The sequence below is a fragment of the Anopheles maculipalpis genome, chromosome 2RL (genome assembly GCF_943734695.1).
Source record: "Anopheles maculipalpis chromosome 2RL, idAnoMacuDA_375_x, whole genome shotgun sequence".
Taxonomy (NCBI): Eukaryota; Metazoa; Arthropoda; class Insecta; order Diptera; family Culicidae; genus Anopheles; species Anopheles maculipalpis.
Window position 1 is genome coordinate 1,524,200 of NC_064871.1, and position 25,801 is coordinate 1,550,000.

At 45.5% G+C, this 25,801-nt stretch overlaps 2 protein-coding genes and 1 long non-coding RNA gene across 3 annotated transcripts in view; all 3 read left to right on the top strand.

Annotated features, from left to right (window-relative positions):
• The window catches only part of LOC126559895 (uncharacterized), a 258,820-nt gene that overhangs the window by 129,266 nt on the left and 103,753 nt on the right, over nucleotides 1-25,801 (top strand). The gene's annotated exons all lie outside the window — the stretch shown is intronic.
• Nucleotides 1-25,801, top strand: part of LOC126559073 (ras-related protein Rab-8A) — a 176,513-nt gene that overhangs the window by 62,669 nt on the left and 88,043 nt on the right. The window lies entirely within an intron of this gene.
• LOC126559250 (uncharacterized) lies at nucleotides 19,645-22,737 on the top strand. The gene is made up of 2 exons (XM_050215380.1): nucleotides 19,645-19,671; nucleotides 22,078-22,737. The coding sequence occupies exon 2, from the start codon at nucleotides 22,095-22,097 to the stop codon at nucleotides 22,596-22,598; it is 504 nt and encodes a 167-aa protein (XP_050071337.1). The 5' UTR covers nucleotides 19,645-19,671; nucleotides 22,078-22,094; the 3' UTR covers nucleotides 22,599-22,737.

A 25,801-nucleotide genomic window follows, 5' to 3' on the forward strand; every position in this document is an offset into this window, starting at 1 on the left:
GACAGTATTTAGCATACAAACACACTAAAACCATCGACGGACGGAACCACAAACCAGCGAAAGTTTCACGGAACCTGGGTTCCGAAAGAGCAAACCCGTTGCAGCACGCTTGTCTTGTCAGGCAGCGCACAGACAGGATGTGCTTTCCTGCTCATCCTTTCATCCGGAAGATAGTTATGATCCATTTTCTGCTCACCTGCTTCCCAAACACTCCACTGAAATCGTCCCATTCGTCAGGGACACCGGCCCAGAACCAGTTTGCTACGATAATGGAGGTACACAGGCAAAAGAATCGAGACACCTTTTGCACACCCATTCCCAAGACGGACTTGGGCTACTGGGGCCAAAATTTCGCCCAACCGCTACGACCATTCCTGTGGGAACACTTTTCAATATCCATAATACACAAACTTACACACCGAACGCAACACTTCCAGCCATCCATCCCGCCTGCATTCCTGGACCAGGGACCATCCTGCGTAGCCGTTAGGCATTGGCCACCAACAGGAATGTGCTGGTCGTTGCCAACCCCCGTACAAACACTATTTATTTCAATTTTTATGCATTTCAATTTGAATATTTTACCACCACTATAAGAACCACCCTCACGGTCTTTACCCTCGAACGATCCTCAGCTCAGGGAACGAAAATCGAATCTCGGCAGCTAAAAGGCCATCATCTTTCGAAAACCCCAACCCACAACCATCGTGGTTGAGGTTCCTGGTTGGCAACGATGTTTCGGTGTACGGTTTCAGGTAGGTGTTTAGCCTTTTGTAACAGCAGCATCTTCGGTTGAATAATCCCATCCACCGTTCATGGAAGAGACATCCGGAACCGATCGGTTTGTGGAATGTGTATCGATCGCTTTTGCTAGAACCGGAAAACTTTTTACCGCTAGTGGCGCCAACGGCAAACTCCATTATTCATCGATCGATGTTGGATGTTAGGACCCGAAAAATCACAAAACCATTCCGTTTTTCCCGTTAAGCAAAAAAAAAAGCAAAATAATCCCCCCTAGGGAAACTGCACCATCACGGGAGACGATTTACTTCGTATTCGGCCAGAAATGAAATATCGATTCCAGATAAATTCTTTATAGCCATAAACGCTTTTTGGGAATTTTATTTTAATTCTAAGCTCATCAAAAGCTTTTACTTAGTGATTGGAAAGCCAATATGTTTTCCCGCAGGTCATGCAGCTTGCCATAAATTTTGTGGCAAATGTTCATTAGAAAACAATTTGCTACAACATCATCTCCCCCGACTAGCTTACCTTTAATAATCACCTTCTCACCTTGCAGGCTCGGACTGCCCATTCTAAACCGAAACTAATCACTACGCTTATCAAAGCGAAACGAGCACCAAAGACCGATAATTAATTAAGCGACAGGCACAAAGACGGCACAAATCTCCGTTACTTTACCCGTGTCGTGTACTTTATTCTTAGCAGCAGCACCAGCAGCAGGTCATTTTCATTTCGCGGCCTTTACATTGTCCCCTCGGTTTGGCACGTGCTTGCCGCGACGCCCGTCTTTATGCTTATCAAAGTTGTCGCACTTAGCAGTTCATTCGGTTCGATCCAATTCTTCGGAACTCATCGCTACGATACACGGCAACACAGCAAACAAACACGCCTGAAACCGGAAGGGACGGGAGGAGACTAGCGCAGAGGCAAACAAAGTACAAAATCGGGAAAATCTTCATTAGAACGAAAGCTAATTTTGGTCACCGCTTTGGTCCGTGTGTCGCCCCGTCGGATAGCAAGAAGAAAAAATACATTGAAAAGACCTGACAGACGGAAAATGAGCATCTCAGTAATGTGAATGCTGTGCCCTGAAGGCGTCCCCATGCAAAGAAGTGTGAAATGAACGTAAAAGACAGCTTCTCCATTCGCTAGAAATGCTAATTTTGCAAACGTATTTTCATTTAGCCATTGGTTGGGAGGGAGATGGACAAAAAAATATTAACTAGACTAGCAAACATACAACGCCCATGCTAGTGGATAAACGAACACCATTTCTGAAGCACTCTGCAGCCCTCACACACACACACATACACAAATAATAAAGCCATTTTTAAGGCACAACGGGCTAAAGCAAATCTCGCATCCCTTGCTGGACGAGTGGCGTGGCATTGTCCACAGATTTTTGCAGCCTGTAGAATAACCTTCCATTTCCACGAACTCTGGCCCTGCTGTACACGACCCACGAGGTGAGGTCAAAATTAAATTTGCAATTAAAATTCCGTTCGACTTCTAAAAGAACTCCAGCGTACAAGAACGGGGCGCGTCTGGAGGAGAAAATGTGTGCGAGGGTCATGTTTTCTCCAGGTGACAACCAGCCTCTACGCCACCATTTTGCATGTTTTTTGTAGCATTCTCAATTTTGATCGGTTTTTTCTCCATTTCCTTTCTTTTTTTGTCGAAAGAAGCGCATTCCCTACGCAAATAAGTATTCAGAAAAAAAAATCAACCAAACTATATGAGGAAACATGGCGGAACAAAAAATGTCCACCACCACCACCAAAACAATGTTGAAAGGTTATGGCTTTATCCCGTGCACAGGCACGGGATAAAGCCATAACCATAAAGCCAGGTATCCTTTTATGCCTGTGAACCAGAGCATCTCGCAGCAAAACAATCCCTTTGCAGTGGTGTTGTGTGCGCTTGTGTGGAGAATAAATTGATTTTGGTCACGTAAAACTTTCTGATAGCTTCAACTAAATGATTCTCCGACGAAAACTCTGTTCCCACCGCAAACTTCTAATGAAGTCCCAGCTTACGGCCACTTCTCGGGCGAAGAAAGCATCAATTTATAATCAATGCAGCGCAATGCAATCGAACAGTTTGTTGCACGACCGAAATGCCGGTTTGTTCCGGAAAACGCTCCACTAATCGAGTTTTTGTTATTTAACGCAGTACGAAGACAAACCGAAAATAAACTTCCTCCTTCCTGCCAGATCGAGATGATATGCAAATTTTAAAACAATTGCACATTCCGTTAAATCCTTTCACGCGCTATCCCCGGTGTTTTTACATTCAGTTTCAACAGTTTGCTCCTGTGTTATCCTTCAACAATCTTTGGCGCACGCTGCTGCTCATCCGCAAGTAAAACAAACAAACTCTTGCACTTCAGCGTGGCACCACGCCGAACGCCATTGTTGGAAATTTAACACTGTCAAGCAAAACAAAAAACAATATTATACGCGCTAACCCAAAAACTGTGCCCCCTAACTCTAAAATCGTTTCATCATCACACGATCATCAAACGCATAAACGAGAACTAAAAACCAATTACCAAAAAAAAAAAAGACGACAAATATACGCCCGTGAACCAGTACTTGCTGCGTGGATTTTTCCTCGCAGCTCCCCCGCGCAAACAATCCACCAGCATTCCCGGGGACGGTGGATTTGCTAAATTAAAAAAAAAGCTCAATTTAAAAACGAACCAATAAACGAACCCACTAAAGCCCCGTAGGGAATGTTGGCGCGTTTGTTTCATATTGATGTTCTTGTTTAATAACGTGCTCCAACGACTCTGCCAAACAAACAGACACCCTACGAAATAAAACTAAAAATTGTATCCAATACCGCCTTCAAATCTGCCTCACCGAAAAATGCACAACCGAACACGATCCATGTGCTCTCCGGCAAAGGAAAAAACGCAGTGCACTAGCACTGCTTCAACTACAGTAGCCTTCAGGTTGAGCTGCATCAATTCGATCAAATGCTGACGCATCATCGAACAGCCCTAGCAGTGACGCTTTCATACATTGATTGAAACAATGATCCCACGCACGCACACATAACGAAACACTGGTCGGTTGCATATCTGCACGAACTCCCCCGGGGGCATATCAATGGAACGTAGGCTAACATTATTATTAAAACCAGTGAAGGCCTTCGGGCAGTAGCTAATAAAAAAAAACCCGCCTCATTCTGCTCGTGTCACAGTAAGCCATTATTGCAAATCGATCACACTAGAAGCAGCTGCTGTGTATTTGCCTTTGATCTCGTTTTAATAAGGGCCCATATCACAGAGCCGTCGATGACAGACTCAAACCTCCTGTTCCCATTATACATCACCGCCAGAGACAACAGTGATTTTTTTTGTTTTGTTTTTTTGTAACTGTCATTATGATACGCTTTGTGTTATTAACAACAAAACAATCAGCCGTCGTTGTTGGCTTGCCCTCTCCAAGGTACATCATTGCTCACCACTAATCCGTTGCAAATAATAAAGAAGAATCTTTTTCAAGTATCGCTATGAAGATTCGAGAAACAACGGCGAAGCTCACCTGAGTCTCAAGCAACTCTTAACAGCTCTTGCCCCGTTGCTAAAGCAGCCACACTCAGTCAAGTCCAAGGGTTGGAACTACTTTGGGTAACGGAAAGTTTTATCCCGTTCTTTGTTCGCTTTTCTTTTTGCTGCATATGCGTATGCGACCGTTTGTCGTCTGTCCTCTGCACGCTGCACCTGGCCACGGTATTTTCTTAGCGGAGTACATTAAAAGTTGAGCGAGCTCTCCGCATCGTTGTCGGGTTATTCTTAGCTAAAGGATTTACGCCATCCGTTTCAACCCTGATCATTTGGTTACGGTGCTTGGCTGGCTGGCTGGCTGGTTGGCCCCGGTAGAAGAAGCGAACTGTTTAAAGTTTCGCTTAGTGTGTGCTCCGTTTCGGTCCTTCTGCCTCAGAGACGGTCCAGAGTTCTTGGATTTCGGTTCGTCTGCCAGCGTCCCTGCAAGAACTTTTATTGTTCCCAGATTTTTCAGTTGAAACGAAGTGAGCGGGTCTTTGTGGAACCTATAAACAAGTTTGTGGCCTTATCCCTGTTTTGCCTACGCCCTGACGCTTTCACCTGCGCGGATCTGCAATGCCAAGAAATCTTCCCTGTTTACTCAATGGAAAACCATTCTCCAATGCGTGCGTTGTGCTTTCTACCGAATGCCGAAGCCAACTTCCGAAAATATCCACCAACCCGCAACGACAAGGCTTCGCTCTTTATTTGCGGAAAAGGGATTGAAAAGCCTTGTTTCGCAGCCACCGTCCGATCGTCCCGGGAGCAAACTGACGGGGAAACGGCTTCGGCACATGGTCTTGCCGAAGAAGAAAATCTTGGCGAAAAGTTTCGGTTTGTTTGTTAATTTGTTGCTGAGTAGTTGTTGTACAGTTTTGCACGCTGCAAAACTTAACCGAGGGCTCGACCATAACAGTTCTACGGGTGTTCTCCGGGTGTGGCACTGACTGTGGAGGAAGCATGTTCCTTCAGAACCCCACCAGCAAAGGACATGGACGAAGGAACAGATTCATTTGCTACCCCTTTATAATTAGTCGTCGACCTCGGCAAACTCAGGCCGCGGGCCTTGGACACCACAAAGCGTAAAAGCGGCCCGCAGAGGAAGATGTTGCCATAACCTCAAACCTGCTGACCACAAAACTTCTCAGCGCTTGTGTTCAGTGTTTTGGCCCCGAGTTGTTGTTCATTGTTTGTTCGAGGGCAGAGCATGCGGCACAGACGGTGCTCCCTGGACTTTCTTTTGGCTATTGTGCATAGCAAATAGGCAGTACTAATTGATCGAAATGCATAAGTAGCTCCAAGTGTACGGCATTGCAACGGTCCCGCAACAGCAGCTAGATACATACCTTTGGAGTAGGAAGCCGACTCGTTACGGGGTAAATTGTCGAGTTCGAAGAATGAATGTAGCCATAAATTATGGTTATTCAGATTAATTATTGCTTGGACATTAGAACACTACCGTAACTGCGTAATTGAACGAGGAATATCTAAGCAGATTCCACGGCAAACCGAGAAAAGCTTCTCTACCGGTCCGAGAGCAGTTGTGTTGAGGTTTGAAACAAATTATGCAATTTCGGGCAAAAGCCTAATGAATTTAAATCCATTTGCATTGACGAAAGTGTTTCGAAAATGTAAATTTAATTTGAATTGCCTTACTCTTACATTTTAGTCGCTCCTACACTTAACTAGTCGCTCCATTTCTTCCCACTTTCCTCAACAATTTTATCTAAACGTGTCTGTTCTGTTGGTGGTGCTGCTAAAGTTCAAACAATAAACCAGAAATTACATTCGCATTACTTTCATCTTCACATGCATATTCTACCAACCAGCATTAATTTGGTTGCCCGTCACTCCAACAAATTGCCAATTATCTCAAACATGCATACACAACCAAACCCATCCAATTCCTAGCCGGTTGTTGCAACAAATGCACCCATACTTTAGGCAGCTACAAAATTAGCATTCGTCATCGGAATCCCATCCACTGTTGCAGTGCTTCGAGCGAACACGGAACGGAAAACTCCAACCCCTGAAGCACACGAACTATTCCTCGATCTATGAACGATGTGCACCGTGGAAAACAAAGTACAACAAAACAAAAACGGGCCCCAAACAACAACGTACCGCGAACAACAACACAGCAAAATGATCCCAAATCGGATTACATCCAAACAACCACCAGAACTAGTTAGGTTGGCGAGAGACCTAGACAAGGCGCAGCCCACCATCCGCCACCGCAAAAGAACAATGACAAATAAGATGAAGAAAATATATAAATAAAATCCGACAAAATCCCTAGATCTATGCGAGAATAGCGGCGGAAAATGGCGACAGCCACCGGAGGCTTCTGTCTACTCTCTTCTGGCTTCTGTCGGGCCAAACCACAAAGCCCAGAATCATAACAAACGAGACCAAATCCAGAGAAAAAAAAAAGAACGACAACAGACACACCAACAGTTTCGAGGATAAAAATACGAACTGCAAAACGAAACCGAAATGCCTTTAATGCATTATGAGAAATACTTCAGATTGGCAGACAGATGGGAGCTTGGGCTTGGGCTTAAGCACCGGGTGGCCATATTTTGCTTCTTCCGCTAAGGCTGGGTGGTTGGTAGTAGTTTGCCGACTTTCTATTCCCCATCTATCTGTCGCCTTCTTTCTCACTGCGTCTGCTAAGCGATTGTCAACTAGTTGGCCCAGAACGTTGGAACGTGTGGAACCGACCGCACCAACCATTGCTATTCCATCCCGCAACGCGTCCCAGCAGCACACTAAGCGTTCAACATCCGGGTTTTCCATCGCTTTTCATGTGACAGTTTTCACTCCTCTAGATGCATGTGCAATGCTTGTGTAGCACCCCGGAAACGCCGGGATGGTTCCCTCCCAGACGATGATGAGTTTTATGAATAAATAATACCAACCAAAACCCGCCAGTCGCGACGGTAGTGAGAGACCAGCCAGTGAGAGACGAGAAGATCTTTTTCCGGGAAAGCTAGAATTTTCCCACCACCCGCGCAAAACAGAACGGAACGTAATGACACGAACAGAATTTCTCAGCTTATACGTTCCTGGCGCGAACGATGTTGTAACGTCATACGTCAAAGCTTCAAGTTAGCCCGGGCACGTGTGCAATCTGGGGAGGGCGATTTTGGCACGCTATCGTGTTTCGGATGAAACTTGATATGGGACAACATTTTCCACCCAATGTTGTGCGTTGAAATTCGTGGAAAGATCGGAAAATTATTTGGAAACAATATCATTCATGTACATTGCCTGCACACAACACACACACACACACGAGCTCGCAATAAAATGCTTTTAAGAAATTATGCACTTTTGTCGGAATATACGTTAGATAGAAACGATTAGCACTCTCTCAGATATTACATGGCCATTTCGTAAATGAGTTTCTTAATGCTTCCTCACCTATCGACTTCCAAACCTAAGGCAGACATTTAATCCACAAGCAAACCTTACCGAGCAAACAAGGCGACAAGCGAACTCATCAAATTATTTTTCCTCTTTCATCCAGGTCACAGACATCGACTCACAGACACCGGGACTAACTGGTACCCTTTTTTCTGATTCTAATCCTTTTCTACCGATCGTCTTTCTTTCAGCATCATAATACGATCCGCTCACCTCCCATTCGTGTGGCACTTGTGCGCGATTTCAATCAGCCAAGAACAGATTTAACACAGACGGAAGGTTTCCCATGTAATCCATTGTCTTTTTTTTTCCTGCACGTTCGCTACCAACGGAATATGGAAGAGGAATATGAAAATTTTATAACGCATTCGCGTCACATTCGCACATCAGATTCAATCATCTCGACAGCCATAAATGATTTCCGCCCCCTTTAAAGCCACCATCGCTGGAACTACACTGTCTTCTTCTAGCATTTCTTGAATCACACTCCGCATCCGCATTCTTTACTTGATTGAGCATAATTTTCTTGAAGCGAAGGGGTGTTTGCCACAGGACCTTAGCGACCACAGGAAAATGCTCATTCTTCTTCCATTTTCCTCGACTGTTTTATTCAACGCTTCCCGAGTTTAAGATGTGTCATAAAATGTGGCTTAACTACGGCAGCTCACTTAAGTAAAAGACCGGGCGAACGCAAAAAAAAACAATACAAATCTCAGCTACAAGCAGAAAATGTGCCCTTTTTCCTCAGTTATTGCTTGGCTTTTTTTTCTCAAGCATTGAACGCGTGTACCACGCTGCCAAGCAACACACATTCCTCAGGTTGCATTGGCACACACCAAACCCTAAACTCACGAACCGCGGCGAAATGGGCTTTCTTAAAACGCTTAAATGTCAACTGCCTTCAAACGTCAGCGAGATGGTGTGAGGATAAGCCCTAAATCCACTCGCAATCCGAAACAATCACATCTGCTTTATAGCTTAATCTGCGCCAGGGTACCTTTTACACAACACCCAACTGGAGATGATATAAAATACCGCTCTGAAAGTTTGGGGAAGGGGGGCGGTGAGAGGGGGGGGGGATGGGTGGAAAATCCTTCCGAATGTATCGAGCTTTTAACATAATCATGTGCCTATTTTCCCACTGCACGAGGAAAAGTCATAAACAATTTCCCGGTAATTCCTACCAACCGAGCCCGAAGAATCCCTAGGACTACCCCTGTCAGTGCTTCTGGCACAAAAGAAAGAAGAACTTTCCTTGCCGGCTGTATTCTTTTTACTGAGCTTTTTTGTCTTCTTTTACGCCACTCTTACGCACACAGCGAGAAAACGGGCCACATTTTTTAACCAATTGAAACTGGTCGAGAAGCTACAGAACTGCATAAAGACCTCCATTCCAGAACGAATCTACTGTGAGCTTTATTCGCTTGAAGCAATGCACACACAAAAAAATGTTGGTACTCTCACCGTTTTATGGAATCATTTGGTTTTATTTCACTGGAAATCTAATTTCCTCGTACGTGTGTTTTCCTTTCCTTTTAACATACGCCCCATAAGCGGCTGTCCGAAATTCGACCTCCCCAAGTAAAACCGTTCCTAAGGAAACTCTCACTCTATCCTGCTCATACACAGAAGGAAAAACAATAAAGCTGGACGAGCTTTTATTTCTATTAAATCGAACTTCTTATCCGGCGCTAAATCCTATCTCAAGATGACACCAGCTACCGGTTACGCAAGTGCCACACACACACACACACACACATACACACATTCCGACCGTACTCTACAACCCTACTAATCCTGCCGATGCAAGACAACCCGTGCTCCAACCACCCAGAAACCTGCCTCAATGCTGTAACGCGTTAAGCAATGGACTGAAAGTGTTGAAAGAAACGATCCGCAACATTACTTCCCTGGAACGTTCAACCTTGTCCGGAAAGTGTCCGAGTCCGGCAGAGTCCGGCCGGCAACCAAACGGTTTTTGGAGGGAAGGTTTTTGGGGAGTTAACGAAAACCAACCCCACCCGACGTGTGGCCCGTAGGGTTTCGTGGGTTGGTCGTAAAAAATGAAATATAGCTCGCTTTATGACAGTCTAAATAAGTTTATGAGTGTGAGTGTTTTTCCGTTTCGCCAACAACCGAACCGAACGATCGTCGACCGGAAAGAACCGGAAGGCATTTAGTAGGGAAGGGCGCAAAGGTAAGAAACTGACCCGTTTTCCCCCGAAGAAGCAGCATGCAGCTGGCCAGCGTGCCAACGATGGGCCAGCGGATTATGGGATAACATAGCCACCCGCTCACAATCCTTCCATTCTTATCGCCCCGAAACGATGCAAGAGACCAGCGCTGGGGCCGTTGTATTAAAAGACTATTTTCTCACTTAAGACGAGAATCGTGCCTTGACTACGATATTTGCCTAAACGTTCAAACGTTACGAAACGCTCCTGCAACTCCTCACACAGCTTGGTCATCAGGCACCCACTGTTACGGGCCAACATGGCAAGCAAACATGTCTTCCGTCCTGTTTTTGGCCTTATCCGCCCGTCCGACTGCGACGAGATGCGAAAAGTCATTAAGAAGATAAATTTAATGGCAATTACACACATGGATTTCACACTGCATTTGTTGACATGACGTCCCGAGCGTGCATGCTGTGCAGTTTGGTGCTGTTCTGTGAATGATTCAAGTTGACAGCATCGGTTGTCCACCACTAACGACCACAAGAAAAACACACACACACGCAGAGCTGGCAAAAAACTGAAATCTCCAACACACCTTCATATTGTTCAATCTGTTTGCTTGTCCGATAGTTTTCGAAGTTTCACTACGAAAGCAAACTTTCCCCCTAAAAAACGAAATTCAGTGTTTGACGTTCCCTTGATTGAACGTTGGTTTCGATCTGTGTCACACTGACCACTTCTCGGCCTCCTAAACTGTCACTAATGCAATTAAAATCTCTCCGAAGAGACACTCGGCACTGTGTCAAAGTGACAAAAGGCCACCGTGTGCCAAGTCGACCACCAATACGACTACGAAAATTAACTTTTCATTCGTTTCGATTGGAGTTCGATTTTATTTACAAACGAAGTTAAATCTGGGATACCAATCAATGTGGGTTTTGTTTGTTTCTAGACTACTCAAAAATTCCACATACAAAATCCCAATAAAGCACATTTTAGGTGAATATTTCTGAAACTGTACTACATTATTAGTAACTACAAAAGCGCTTCGAAACCAGCACAAACACAGTCGCAATTTCATTCGCAACTCATTTTGATTCCTTATTGCTTAGCTTTTTGGAAAATTAAATTTCTTGCTTCCTTCCTGCCATTCGTGACCCTCCTACTCCAACAAGTGCTCCCGGGGAACGGAAGCATTCCGGACGCTCTTAACTATGATCAAAAGAAGCAAAACAATGCGGAAGCCTTTTCTTTTCTTTCTCTCCCAAAATGAACACCCCGAAACGAATCTGTACAACCAAACGGAGGTGTGAAGCACAGTACGAACAGTGTATCTAACCCATCCGGCTACTGTACCGACGAGTCCGCCGGCCACCGTGGAAAATCTGGAAAATCGGGCTTCTCTACTAGCGCTCTTCGCTCGCCAAACGACGACGACGCTAGCTAACATCATCCTCTGCACCGCAGTATCCTGTAATAAAACGAAACACATTCGCCTTGCAATTCAATTTCAGCACATTTGCAATAATGACAATGGAGCAAACTAGAAAACAAGCGTACTCTATTCGATTTTCGGGACCCTTTCTTTTCTGCTCTCTATCTGTAGTGTTTGGAGTGTACTGGGGACTGTAGTACACACATAAGGCACAACCAAAACCTGGACAACAATTTTTAAATCTTTTAGAGTATAAACGAAGACTTATTTAAGAAATAAATACAACTTCTACGATACCCAAAACCAGACCCAGCGCTCTATCCCATTCGATACGCTCTGTGCACTTGACCGAAATCCAATATCAATCTAAGCACATTTCTTTCTCAACATCCAAATCTCCAAGTTTCAACGATCAACATCATCTTCCGGTCGTCCATTTTTATACGAACCTTTAACAATTATTCTTCACTTAAACCAGATCACCTTGCCCTGCTGTGCAAATGCTCGGTGGCAGAAAGTTTGCACTGCTAGTCCGTTCTTCCGCAAGCTCTAGCTCCATCCATCCATCGCCTATCGTATCTACACATTTACGCTTGCCCTGGCATATCCGGTACTGCGCTCCGCCCTACCCTCCGATCATCCCGGGGTGCATAAAAATGGTACAGCCTTGCCTTGCCTTGCCGTGCCGTGCCCTGTGTAGAAGGAAGGAAACATCCGACCCATTATGAGGATGAGCGATACACTCAGGATAATGCATTGGATTCGAAACGAACGCATCGGACGGGAGCGATTTGCCAGGAAGTGGCGCCACTCTTCCACAGCAGCTTCCGGAAGGTGCAGCAGCTTAGGGGCAGAACTTCAACCAACAATCGGGACTTCATTGAGCCCCATCACAATCAAGCAAGATGCTCTACCCTCACGTGGTGGTTTCCTCTCAGCCGGCAAACGATAATGATACCTCGAAACCCAACCGCCCGAGAGCCGGTGAAAGAAATGGAATGGATTCCCATTCCCGCTTGGAAGCGTGCCAAAAGTTAAGAAATTTGACTGCAATGTCTGCGTGGAGCTGTCGATAGCTGAAGCATAGCACGTATGTACGTATGCCCGTCTGTGTCTGTGCGAGAGTGGCTGGTCAGTCATGCGGATCGGCCACATTTGCAAGAAATTCCCAACTGGCTCTCCTCCCATGGGCACGCTGTCGAAAGCCACTCTTCGCCGTACAGCGGGAGAGAAACCGCAACAATACAACTTCATAGGGCGGAACGGAAGGCACAGCATTTGCAAAGATCAATTCAAGAAAAGAAACGACTGAAAAATCGTTAAACAGCATCCCGTATCGAAGAATGGCAAATGGACCACCACAGCACCATCAGCCATCCCGGGCACGTTGAGTGCATAATTTTTAAACAATTTTTATAACCATGTTTTGCTGCACGAACCAGTGCCGCTCGGAGATGCTCTCGGTAAAAAAAACTTTTAAATCTAACCCTCGATTAGGAAGCACGTGCTTCCGAGGACTGGCGACTCTTGCGCTCGTTACTGCGGGGACAGAGATTAAAACTTTTCCGATCATTGAAAGGATTTGATTTCGACGAACGAATGTCGTGGAAAGCGAATGGCCAACCTCTCCGTCGATGGTCGCGCTAGATACAAAACTTGTGCACGCTGGACAACATAGCGCCCAAACGACAACATTCCGCTTTATTGCAACGGATTGATACCATCGAAAGTTCACTTAAAACGCTATCGCGAGTGGAACCTTCACTTTCAGTCACAGCTGCCGACCGTATCAATAAGTAATTAAAGTGAAAATGCTCTTTCAGGAAAAGAGAGAAGGGCGAGGTTTGTAGCACTTTTCCGGCAACAAGGAAAAAAAAGAGTTGCCGTACTCATTATCACAAAAAGGGCAGCATCACACACGCACACACAAACACACCCACCTCACCGTTTTTAGTCGTAAACCTGTAGACGTCCAGCTTAATCTCTTCTGTCACGCCACGGTAGGGCTTTACGAGGTAACACTTTTCCAACAAATTCCACCCGAGCTTTTCATCCTCAGTTAATGTAAGTCGTGCAACCAGCTTCAATATGGCGTCATAGTTGAATGAATGTGAACGAAAATGCAGCTCTATGTTCTACACTTCGCCCACCCTCCATACCGCAAGTTCCTTCCACCCTCAGAACTCAAAGTTATGCTTTATGCCGAGGTCATGATTTGCATAATACAAGCTTTTGGAGCTATTTGTGCACTCGTCCTCCAGTTTATGTACCTTCCTCCTATGCATGTACCGTTCAACGTGGGGTATTATCTCGACCATTTTCCGAATTCCGCGTTCCCGCTTGGGTCAACAGGATGCAAACTGGGTTGTTGCATCCGTTGGACGCTGGCGCTGAATGCAAACGAGCCTCAACCCATAGCCTCCCTCCGGAGAAGCTTCCAAATGCCATCATTCCCCAACCAAACCTCGAATAGCGTTCGCCTGTACGTCGAAGAAAAATCTTAAAATTCAATATTTTTCGGTTAAACGCTCCAAACCTGTAAGCAACGGACCGCCTGCCGAGTGACTTCCTTTGCGCTGTACGAAGCGCTACATAGCCTTTCCTCGAGCAGAATGAAACTTTGGCATTAAAAGAAAGCAAAAACAAAGAAACCTCTTCTCATACATAAAGCTTGAATGGAAAGCGCTGCATCGACAAGACCTCAGCGACCGCATAAAGACCGTCTCCGCTGTTAGGTCTTCGTCAGTCATCTTCTTCATGATAGTCTCTACCGAATTCTCGACTTTGCATGCAGGCCCAGAGAATGACCGTTCGGCACGAGACGGACACGATTTTTCCGCGGCAAGCCAAGGAAATTATTGCTTTTCTCGTCAGAATGCGGAAGTTTTGGATCAATTTCACGCTGCATACAATAAGCGGTATGACCTGAAAAATTGAGGGACCTTCTGGAGCGCAAAAAAATGATATAATCTTCAAAATTAAGCGCCACAAATTGCAATAGCCTATTTAGCTTGAGCACAAGACCCTTTCATAGGTTGTGTAGGACAACAAATGTTAATTTTCAAGTTTAATAAAACCAATGCTATCTAGCTGTTCCGAGGGAAGAAAGAATAATATAGGACGTCAATCTGCAGCAAAAATAGGCGTACAACTTAGCTGCTAGTGGTTCTATTTTAAAGGATTTCTTTTCAAGTCAGTCCCAGCGAGAGTTCTTTCAATTTATTTACACTCTGTACACACACTACGTCCACAAAGGCGGCTCACTTCGTCGGTCGAAATCAACAATCAACCATAAATGCTTTATCGTAAATTACGTAACGTGCTCCAGAACAAAAGGGCCTCGTTGATCCCCACGGAACCGTACTTGTGCCATCCGGCCACCACCCGTAGCCCACGGCTGAAACGGTCTGCGTCTGTGGCGCGCCGTACCAACCGGAAACCGACCCATAGCCACCCCATTGTTTCACCAGTTCGCTCCTGCCAACACGCTCATACTACACAGAACAAAACCACTGGTAAAGAAGGAGCAATAGAGAAGTTAATTTGTGATACGGAAATAAGTAGAGTAAACGATGATGGAAGGATAAGATTAAATGGGGACGCGTCAGAACCTTCCCCCCATCGTCGTACAGTCCCCTCTGTATTACGCGGACCAACTCGGACTTAACCTCAAACCGTGTACACACACACACATACACATACTCAACACATCCGCCCGGTTGTCCGGCTTGGATAAAATGGCAAACAATTTGCCCAACGACGTGTACCGAGCGTACCGAGCAAAAATAGACCTGGCCCGTTCCAGGCAGGTTCGGTTCGGCGAGTCCGAGATCATCATCGGACGGATATGGCAACCGGAAGTATAAGCTTACGAGCATACGTAAGTGCTCGTATCATAAATTAACTTTCTCAGCAAACCGTAAAGATGTGATTAATATCATTGAATCAGTTTGTTGTGCTGTGGTCAATACGCAGCGGGATGGGTCCGTGATCACTCTGGCCCGAGTACGATGACAATCGGCGCATCGGTCCACGAGCCGAATCCTTTCGATCACGGCACAATGCAGCTTCATTACCCGTGTGCCGAGCGTCTAGCATTCATGCCGCGCGTAATTTCCTTCTCAATTGGCATTCGTTTCGACAGAAGCTTCCCATTACGACGCTGCATTCGTTCGTTCACGAAAACCAATCCAAAAGCAATTCAACTCCTTCTGATTCGTCGGAGTTGCCCTTTTTTCTTGAGTTTGCTGTCGCGTTTTTTTTTTTACTTTTGTTTGCTCTCCTTGTAAGCTTACCGTGTGTAAACCACCCTTTCCAGAATGCTGTTCGGGGTATTGGCCAAAAATAAAACATCCTGCCCTAGAAAACCATGACAACCGATACGATGATTAGGGTGGGGTCGCAAGAAACGCAAACACCCCAACAAACAGGGCACGTATTCGGAATCGAAACAAAATAACAACACACCCTGATACCATGCCCGAAATGTGAGTACCATCGTGTGCCATGGCACACCAATTCCCGGGACTGTTGATTCAATATCAGAGCCATGCCCCCGACAGACGTCTGTTTGGGTGACTCTTCCTGCCCGGACTTCACCGGTTCTCTCTCTCTCTGTGTGTGTGTGTGTGGTGCGGTACGGACATCAGGAAACCAAAATAATGGAGACCGTTTGATTGAGTTTTGCAAAACCAATTTTCTCACTCTTCCGGTAAGGGTTTTGATGCGGTTTTGCTACAGGTTCGTCTTACCAGAAGCCATTGGCAGTGTTGCCCACCGAGCGCTTCCTATCGGTATGCTGCATCGAAATCCAGTGCCCACATGCCCAATTCAACTCAACCACTCGTAGTACTGCTCTGTATCCTCTCAATCGGATTCAACGTCCGAAACGGAGGCCGATCATCAACGGAGCCGAGCCGGTTGTTACGGATCCATCGATGAAATCTATTCCACAACCAGATCTGCTACACCGAGCCCACTCTGATCCACTCCTAAGCGATATCCGGTAATCCAGTCAAGAGTAGCAGCACGGTCAAGGCGTATGCAACCCCGTTGACATCGATTAAAATGCTGGACACTATTATGCACGCACGCACCAGGCACCAAAGATTAGGTGGTTCGGATCATCTGTTGGGGAATTACCACAACGGCACACAGTACTCCAACCTTAGAAGAATTCTGCTGCAAGCAAAGGCTTCTAATTGGAGAACAAATATTTGAATAAAAGATACCATATCGAAGTGTGCTAAATGTCATTAGTTCACTATGCAGAATTTAACAATAGCATGAGTTGCACTTAGTAGGGAGAACAAACAGTTTTTGTCATCTCTTCTCTTAATTTACCAATGGATAGAAAAAGCTAATTTTAATATAAAATGTTGAAGTATCAGTGTTATTTCTCATCAAAATAAATCAGTAAAAGCTGACAATACGGTGACGTGCCGTAATACTTAACAATAAATAAATAAAATAAGTAAATAAATTAGTAAAAGACACATTTTTTTAAATATATTATACATGTGGTGCGGGTATTCAAACGGAAGGACCAGTGTTCAAATCCCATCCGGATCGTCTTTCCGTAGCTAGGACTGACTATCCAATTATGTGGTATCAAGAAGTCTAGTAAGCCATTAGATGACTGGCGTGACCAAGGAAGGTCGTTAAGCCAAGAAGAAGAAGAAGAAATATTATAACTAAGAACCGACACGAGTAATACTAAACCTCTGGGTCCGACAGTATATTACAAGGTGAATCATATTACACTCGAGCAGATTCTACAGACAGCTTAATTTAAAGAGCAGCGCTACATTGTCTGTCTTATCACAACTAACAGGTACTTCAAATGTTTTCTCTAACTAAAGCTAGTCAAACTGTCAGCATAGTTCTTCATTATTTGTGCAACATTTATCAAATATTTTCTCAAACAATTTGCTTACAAGTCCAAGGCTACCACCGTTCACAAATTATCGCTGATTGAAGCCTTGCTCTTGACGTCTACCTGCCTATCTAAAACTATCAATAACTCGAGTGCTATGCACACATGCAGTACATTCACTACGAGCTATGTAACCGTTATCGGAATCATACTGCATGCTCCACTTTGTTTTCTCTCCTACACCTTTTATCTTCTTTATCTGCAACCATAACTGCTTTCGATTTCGGTTTCAGTGAAACTTTAACAATTATCTCACCTTTTCCTTTCTTATGCGTTATGCGTAGCAACGAGCACTAGTTTTGGGATTGAAGGTGAACCAGTGAACAATTCCCTATTTTTGTGATTGAGTTCTTTGTGGAATCAATCTTATCATGTGAAAGTTACAAAAAACTACCTTCCGTAAGGTTCCAGAATCTCGCCGCTGAAGGTCAACATCCTTTGTACAATTAATTCGTGTCTCCCCGGGGGTGTGGTTCGCGATCTATCTCCCGCTACTTTCGCGCACTGCACAACGGAACCATCATTCGCTCTGACGCTGGTAGAAGGTCAGCTCGGTTTTGGCTTCGCACAACGCGCTACTACGAAACTGAAAACCATAGCCAATCCACACCAAACCGACAGAACTTACAGCCGTAATCATCTGACGCAATCGTACACCGTCGAAATCGGTCCGTCTGCAATTGGAAACATTTTACTTCTATACCGATCGGCCTACGGCAGGCAGGCAGGTCCACTTTACATATGTTTCGCTTTACCCAAAGTGCGCGCTTCTTTCATCGCGTTCGGGTAGCGTTTCAACACAGCGCTCCATGCTGGACAGAGCCCGTCTGTGCTGTGATGTGCAATCAATGAAAATCTACTTCAATCCAACCAGCCCGTCGACGATCATCCATCCAGAGTGCCGTGGGTGGCACGGTGGTAGCCTCTAAGCAGACGCACACGCGAACAAGAGAGCACACAAACTGTGCAAATACTGTGCGGCCCAAACAAAAGCAGCATAAAAACGCAAATCAACCACAGCACCGGTACAACAAGCGTCGCAACAATCCTACAGCGCAAAAGGTGGGCAGGAACTGGTCAGACCGTTTCGCACAGCGCGATGTTTGAAACCTCGTCGGAGGCTACAGCTTACAGCTGGACGGACAAACGCTACGGCTACCGGCCTGTGGCCTGTGGCCCTGCCACTGTATCGCCACTGTTTGAACTTTGCAACAACTTTAAAGAGTACTTTTCAACATAGCGATTTAATTTTCAAAACTTTTTCATCCATCTTTTCCACTCGCTTACAGCTGTGTTGGTAAGCGGGGTGGAGGTTAGACCCTGATGCCAGATCAAACCCCTTTTATGTGGGAGAGAGTATTTGCTTATGCTTACAGGCAGTAACGTATGCTTACTTCATATTAATGTTAGTATGAAGACAAAATCCACTAAGAGTGATAATTATTTTGTTAAATTTTTCCATCCATACCTCTGCAAAATCCGATCGAATAGATATATGTAAATCATGAAAGCTTTAACTTCCTCTTCAAATGAATTAGTATGAGAGAAAAATTAAAGAGCGAAAGAGAGTGAGCGAAATATTGTAGATACCTTTGCTAACAAGCACACTAGATAAAGTTATCCGCCACGTGGTTGATCAAGCCGCATGAAGCTTCAACGACGAACATGCTCATACAAAGTGGAAAAGTGGTCGATTTCAATACGGATTCCAAAAGTTGCATACAGCATCATTGGCCTGGCTTCGCACAAAGTTGTTTTTTGCTGCGATGCGATTTTCATTTGCCTCTTTCGCGCGCTTTTCCTCTCCAACCCATCCATCGTAGTGTTACTGTGGCCTCTGCCATAAACCTCTTTTCCTTTCCCTTTCCTTTTGGCTGGGTTACCTTCCTCCACACATAGCGGACGAAACATGTTCACCTGCCGGTTGAAAACAAGCCACTCAAGTAGCAAGCCTTTCATCTAGCCCCAGTCAGGGTCTACCGACGTAAATTGTGGGTCTGAGAGCAGCATAAAGTTTGATACATTAGGCCGACCACCAACACACGCATGCGATCGCTTGGCAAATGTTACTTTCATAATAACCGCTCACGGACCCCACCCCAACGGATCGCAACGGAGTCCAACGACATCTGGTAGTGGTGGTGGTGGTGGTTGCTTCGATCGCCTTTTGGAACACACGCAAGGTGGGGACGTTTAGACAGACTTGGGCTGTGGGTTGAGTCGCTCCAAATTTGAGCCCAATTTAATCAGTTTCATATTAGTGCTTCAGCCGAACGGTTTGCGCCCTCGGTCGTGCGAACCCTAGAAATAAAACCTCCCGGCCTCGGTAAACCATTTCGGGAGAAGTAGTGTTGCTTCGTTCGTTCGTTCGTTCGTTTTGCAGAATTCATCGAACCGGGTAAGTTCAACGCCGATAACGTCCTCCACCCGGTGTTATGGAGTGTGACAACACAAGCCACGTTACTTGAGATCTCATCCCCGCCCCGGTCCTCAACACCTTCCGCACATCATTCACGAATGATGACGGTGATGTATGGTTCGAGTGATAAATATTTCGTGCCAAACATTCTACCTACGACATGCAGCATTTTTCCGATTTTCATCGAGTTTTCCCACGTACCAATCGAATTCACCGGGGGCCAATCAGATCAGGATGCCGGTAAAAATTGATTTCTTGTTACCGACTACCCGTGAATCTTCATCGAATCAGCCACCAGATGTTAAGGCGAACTTTGGGGACACATTACACCCGTGCAGCACTGGTAGCGGTGGTTGGAACCGAGTGTTTGCCATGATGTACGTGAGATCGTTCGCAACGGTCGTCGCCTTCCGACGACCTCTAGACACACACACACACACGCGATCACAAAAACACCCAGTCGTCAGTCAGTTCGTCAGGCGTAGGACACAAAAATTGATACGCTTTCTGGTGCGCCATGCGTGCGGTTTGGCCAAGCGGGATCTGATGGAAAGTTCCATTTCTCATCCATAAATCAGTATCACCAAACGGGTTATGCATCGGAATTGTCAAGCAGTGGAGTACTCTTGCCACGCCAAAGTAATTTCACGTCCCAATATCTCGCCAGTATCGACAAACTTCCATTTTGCTTTATTATTCTTCATCAATCTTGGATGGCGAAAAAAAGCTCACCTATCTTTGCCAAGATCTATCATTCCAAGCCACAGCTAGAAACAAATGTATAATTTGATAATTTGTGACTCTTGCTATTTGGTCTGCTGCTCGTCTTCCATTCGATTCCGTTGCGAAGGGAAACTAATCGAATGCCAAACGATGCATATGATTAATTTCTCCAACTGAAAGACGATGTCCCGATCCTACCCCAGGTTAATAAACTTTCGTTCAGAACTCTTTTAACTTTGGTGAAGTGATTCGATTAAACTTGTGTGACTGCTTAAGCGTGTAATAATGATGTTTAGATCACTGACAGTGGGAATTTGACGACGAAAGCCTGGAAGGCAAATAATTCGATTTTATGTTCGGTAATAATAGACACACGGCTTCGTTGTACAAATTCGTTTCATTTCCAATTCCAAGCAGGAACGAATTGAAACGTTCAACACCATCAGCAGATGGGACAGCAATTTAGCATCCAAAAGTGCGCCAATATCTCGCAAAAACTATTCGTACTCCCGTATGTGATGTCAAATGCAAGTGCGTAACATACACACCCTTCGTTTTTTGAACGTGCCTGACGGATGTGTCACTTGCAGTGAACTTACTGTTCCCGGGGACTGTTCTGTGATGTGATCATAAAAGTAAATCTTTGGTCACGATAATTTATGATGCCCTTGACTATCCCAGCGACACAACCCGGCTCCGAATCTGTATGCCCATTACTGCACAGTACAGGACAGCAAGACAGAGCTGTCGGTTCAATTGTGGAACAAGATTCACTTTACTTCTCCATCATAAATTCAAATTTTATTTCCAACACCAGCCCGACCGCAACCGAAGCATCAGAATGCAACCCCGATTGCGAAAAGATGCTGAAGATGTGCACTTTACTTCCGAAAGGGCATTCCCAAGTTTCTCCGGAACCAGTCCGTACCGTTCTGCAACTGCTGCTCGCATTCGCTTCACTCCACTCTGCTCGATCGTAAATAATTTGACATTTTGCGTTAGAAGCTGCAATAAAACCGAAACGCTACTGCCCCAGCGCTGAGCGTCTTGTGGTGAGATCGTTTGACAGAGAACTGCGCCAAATGCGAACTACTTGCCACCTTTTCCTTCTTCATTCACCACCGTCACGTGTCGGGGCACGTGAAAGCACGCACGCAGCCTCGAAACTTGGTACCGTACCGAACGGTCGGTACCGCCGAGCCGCATGCGAATGCATTGCCCTGATGATTGATCTGATTTTCGTGTTGCCTTCACAACACGATCTCAAACACGGTCAACTCCAACTGGTCTCTTAGGTCTCCGGTGGTGTTGTTGGTGTACCGTGTGGCGTGGACGGTGGCGTGGTAATTGCGTAATATCGGAAACCAACGCTCGTAGCACCAGCACCATTCGCATGAAAACCGGTTCCGAATGGGTTCCCAGGTTCCCCTCTACGGAGGCTGTGAACGCTGGAATGAACTTTCAAAATTCGGTCACAAGCTGGCCACTTTTTGTGTCGCCTTCACACACTTGCAGCGTGCGCTCGTTCATCTCTTTTTGCGCCTGAATTTAGTCTATTAAGCGGTAGCCGTGTGACCAACAGGAGCAAATGCCATAATGTGCCTGTGCTGTGCATTATCTCATACCATGACCCTCTCCCTCTTTCTCTTTCCGGTGACACAGATAGCGACGGCGACAAGATGCTAAAGTTCGCTGCCATTGCCACCGTTGGGCTGCTGCTCTGTGCCGTACAGTGCGTCAAAGTGGACTACTACGGCTCGCTGTACAACCCGAAGGACGAGCTGCATGCACCGTACCACGAGAAGGAAGACAAGCAGGACTTTAGCAAAATTCCCGGCGTGCCCGGTGTAGACTATCCGATCTACCATGAAGTGCCGCACACCAGCTTCCACTGTGGCAACGTGCCGGCCATCCCCGGCATGTACGCGAACGTCGAAACCGGCTGCCAGGCCTACCACACCTGCCACGATGGGCGCGAGGGCCACCAGGGTGCGTCGTTCCTCTGCACCAACGGCACGCTGTTCAATCAGAAGGAATTCGCCTGCGACTGGTGGTACAATGTCAAGTGCGAGGAAGCGCCCAGCTACTACCATCTGAATGCCGACCCCGAGCACAACCCCTTCACGCCCAAGCGCAAACCGGAGGACGAGCACCAGCATCAGAAATTCCTCATCCACGTCTAGAGGCGGCCAGCGTTAGAACGCTTCACGCTTCGTGCCGTTGAGATTTACACATGTTCCACCATCTATCCACACATTTGCTGTTACTGTTGTAAATATTTTTTTTCGGAAATATATATGAACCATTTTTTTATCCTTCTTTCAACACAATCGCTTCAACTTTGCATGAGTGCATCGTTAGGATCTGTTAGTAAAAGACTGTTTATGGTCTTTTTCCGAATGGCGAATCAAGCTAATGTCTGCTGGAAACGAGTCAGCCATCACACCAGGATGCAAATTGTTTAAAGCGGTTTTATTTCAGTGGAAACCACCAGCCCGCAACGGGACAAATCTCCCACCCGGGACTTCAATCGAAATCGGGCCGACTACATAACAAAACGTAACGGCTTTTTTAAACACAAAAAAGCTTCATCTGAATGGAATATTTATAAAACTAACAGCAACTAGTCCCAGCTGGCCACCGTCTAACAAACACTCGAAAGCTGTAACGAAGCCAAAGCATAAGTCCAGTGCGGGGCAGCCGCAGCGGCAGCAAATAAAAGCGCACTTGGGTGTACCCACCCACCGAAAGTCCGAAAAACAATGCTCAATGGCGCCAAAGTGTTACATCAAAGGATTGTACGTTCAAAGCGACTGAGCTTTTTTGTTAGCGTTTTTCTTTACCTCTGTCTCTCTCTATCTCTCTCCCTCTCCCTTCGTCCATTTTGGATGAACATTTTAATTTTGATTTATGTTTCACGCTGCATAGCACGCGTGAGTGTGGCCCGGTAGAATATTTGCCTTGTCCGGTGCTCAAATACAAGCAAAACTTCTTCTTTGGTACACAATCGTACGAGCAGCCTCCTATCAAACGTCAAATGCGACCGGTGGCTATGACTCGATTACAACCCACAACAAACGACCAAAGCATACATACAAACACACACACACACACACACATACGCGCAAGCGTGACCAAAGTGTTGCAGAACCAGATGCAGAATGACTGACGGGAGCTCAAAATCAAACATCGCTCGCTGTCGGTTGGTCGGTCAGTCCGGGTGAGGATATAAAACTACTCCCGAAAATAAAATAAAGGCACAAGGCATTAAATTGAATGTAATGCTCTCTCGGGTGCATATTTTCGGTGCATTTTGTTTCATTTGTATTTTCGCCAATTTACACACACGTTGCGATTTACGAAACTTTAATCGACCGGTGCGCCACTATGGAGTGGTACAGAATAAAAGGCTGGTCATTGTATTGCTGTTTGGTCTTCTAGCATAAATTCATGATAAAGTTAATAGGTTCAAGAGTTTCCGTTTTGGGTTTTTTTTTTCTCCGGAACTAATCAGTCGAATCAAAATGAGATTTTAAACATAACACCTTGGACTGGAGCTAATAAGCTTTTTTTGTGATTTTCACAGCCCCAACCCATAGTGCAGCGTAGTGCTCACTCATCCACACACGCTCTAACAAAAGGGTGGAGGGCACAAATTAGTTCTTCGTGAAAATGTGCGTATAAATTTTCATTAGTTTCAATCGCATATATATCTCCCTCGGCAAAATCCACGCCAGCATAGATTGGGGCCGTACTTCAACCCCGATGTGTGAGGGGAACTAATTCCGCAAAAACGTAAAGCCCCATAACTCAAGCTCCCTTTAGTGGCTTTCGACCACTGAGTGTAAATCGATCTGTAAATACCGTCGCAAATGGCACCAGCGTCGTTTGTTTTAATAATTAATAAATTAGCTTGTTTATTTTACAAACCATCACGGCGGTGAGGCACCAGGGACCACTGGCTCCTGGAAGAGGTAAGAGCTAATGCACATTGTATGCATTAAATTAGGCGCTTCTCACCAGCAGCGTCAGGAAACGTACATTACTCATCGAGCAGAGAAAATGGGTTCAAACGGTACGGAATTAAATTGCACCTTCCAATCGCCAATGCCACATACGAGAAACGCCACACAAGAGCCTAGCTATTATTGGACGGTACTAAAGAGCCTCATCGCTTTCCGGTAAAGTTACATTCAGATACAAAAAGTCATTTCACAGCTCCACTCCACCAGCTGGAGACATGCTCCCATCGATGCAGCTTCCACCTACTTTCTCGATTCGACAAATATAAATGTGAGGGGTACAAACTTTCCCAAGGTAACTTCTGTACATATTTGGTTTGGTAATGAAAACAACTCAGCTTATAAGAAACCAAACCAACAATAGTCTTCTTGTAACGAGCTGACCGGATAGGGGATGAAAGTGTCCAACAGCAGCAGCAAGCAGCTCGCATTTGGTTGCGGTTTTCCAGTGCATGTCGTACTAAATTTAGACAAAAACTGTTTCCCATTTCGCATTTGCTCGAGCTGTAACCTAAATCGACTGTAAACCCGAAACCGAAACCCAGTATGCACCTGATTACAAAAGGTCAGCCATTCTTTCGTCTCCCTTCCTGCTGCTTCCCTTTAAACACAAGGAAAGGACATACTTGCTGTGCTTGGCCACTTCTTCTGGAAGCTGCTCTGAGGGTCTGCACTGTTGGCCCTTAAGGTTATTGTTAGCTTAACCCACTCGGTCCATTAACATTTTATGATTGTTTGTGATACACTTCCGGATAGTGTAAATATAGGGTTCCTGGTTACAAGGCAACTTCACGGCACTAAGGTCCAACAAAAAGCTGCAACTTCCCGAGCAACAATCAACACACTATCCCTTACGATTTTCAAATTTAGCACAACTTTCGGGGTAGTTTTTGTAGTCAAAGTGTGCCGCTTTGTGTGTTACGGTCAATATTCCATCCCTCACAATCGTAGGGAGTGTAGCAGTAAACCACGGTAATCCGGGAATGGCACTTTAGAAAGGGCTAAGGTAAATGTATGCTGCTCAACCAAACTGACACGCTCAAGCTAGTACAGTTTACAATCCACTCAACGGACAAGATGTCTTGAATTTTCTCTTCTCAGAATACTGATCAACTAATGTAATATGTGATTGCTATCGCTCGGGGAAATTATCTTACTCACAACATCACGTGTGTCTAATTGATAGGCCATAATCATCCAATAGCACCAATAAACTCACAACAACTCCGCACGACACCATCTTTTGCGCCTCGTGTTTCACTTTTTCACAATACAACGACCCTGCCCTGCCATTCCCTGTTACGTGCTTATAGCCCTGTGGGCATGGATTTCCCTTCCTCCCAATCGTTATTTGATAGTTAGCT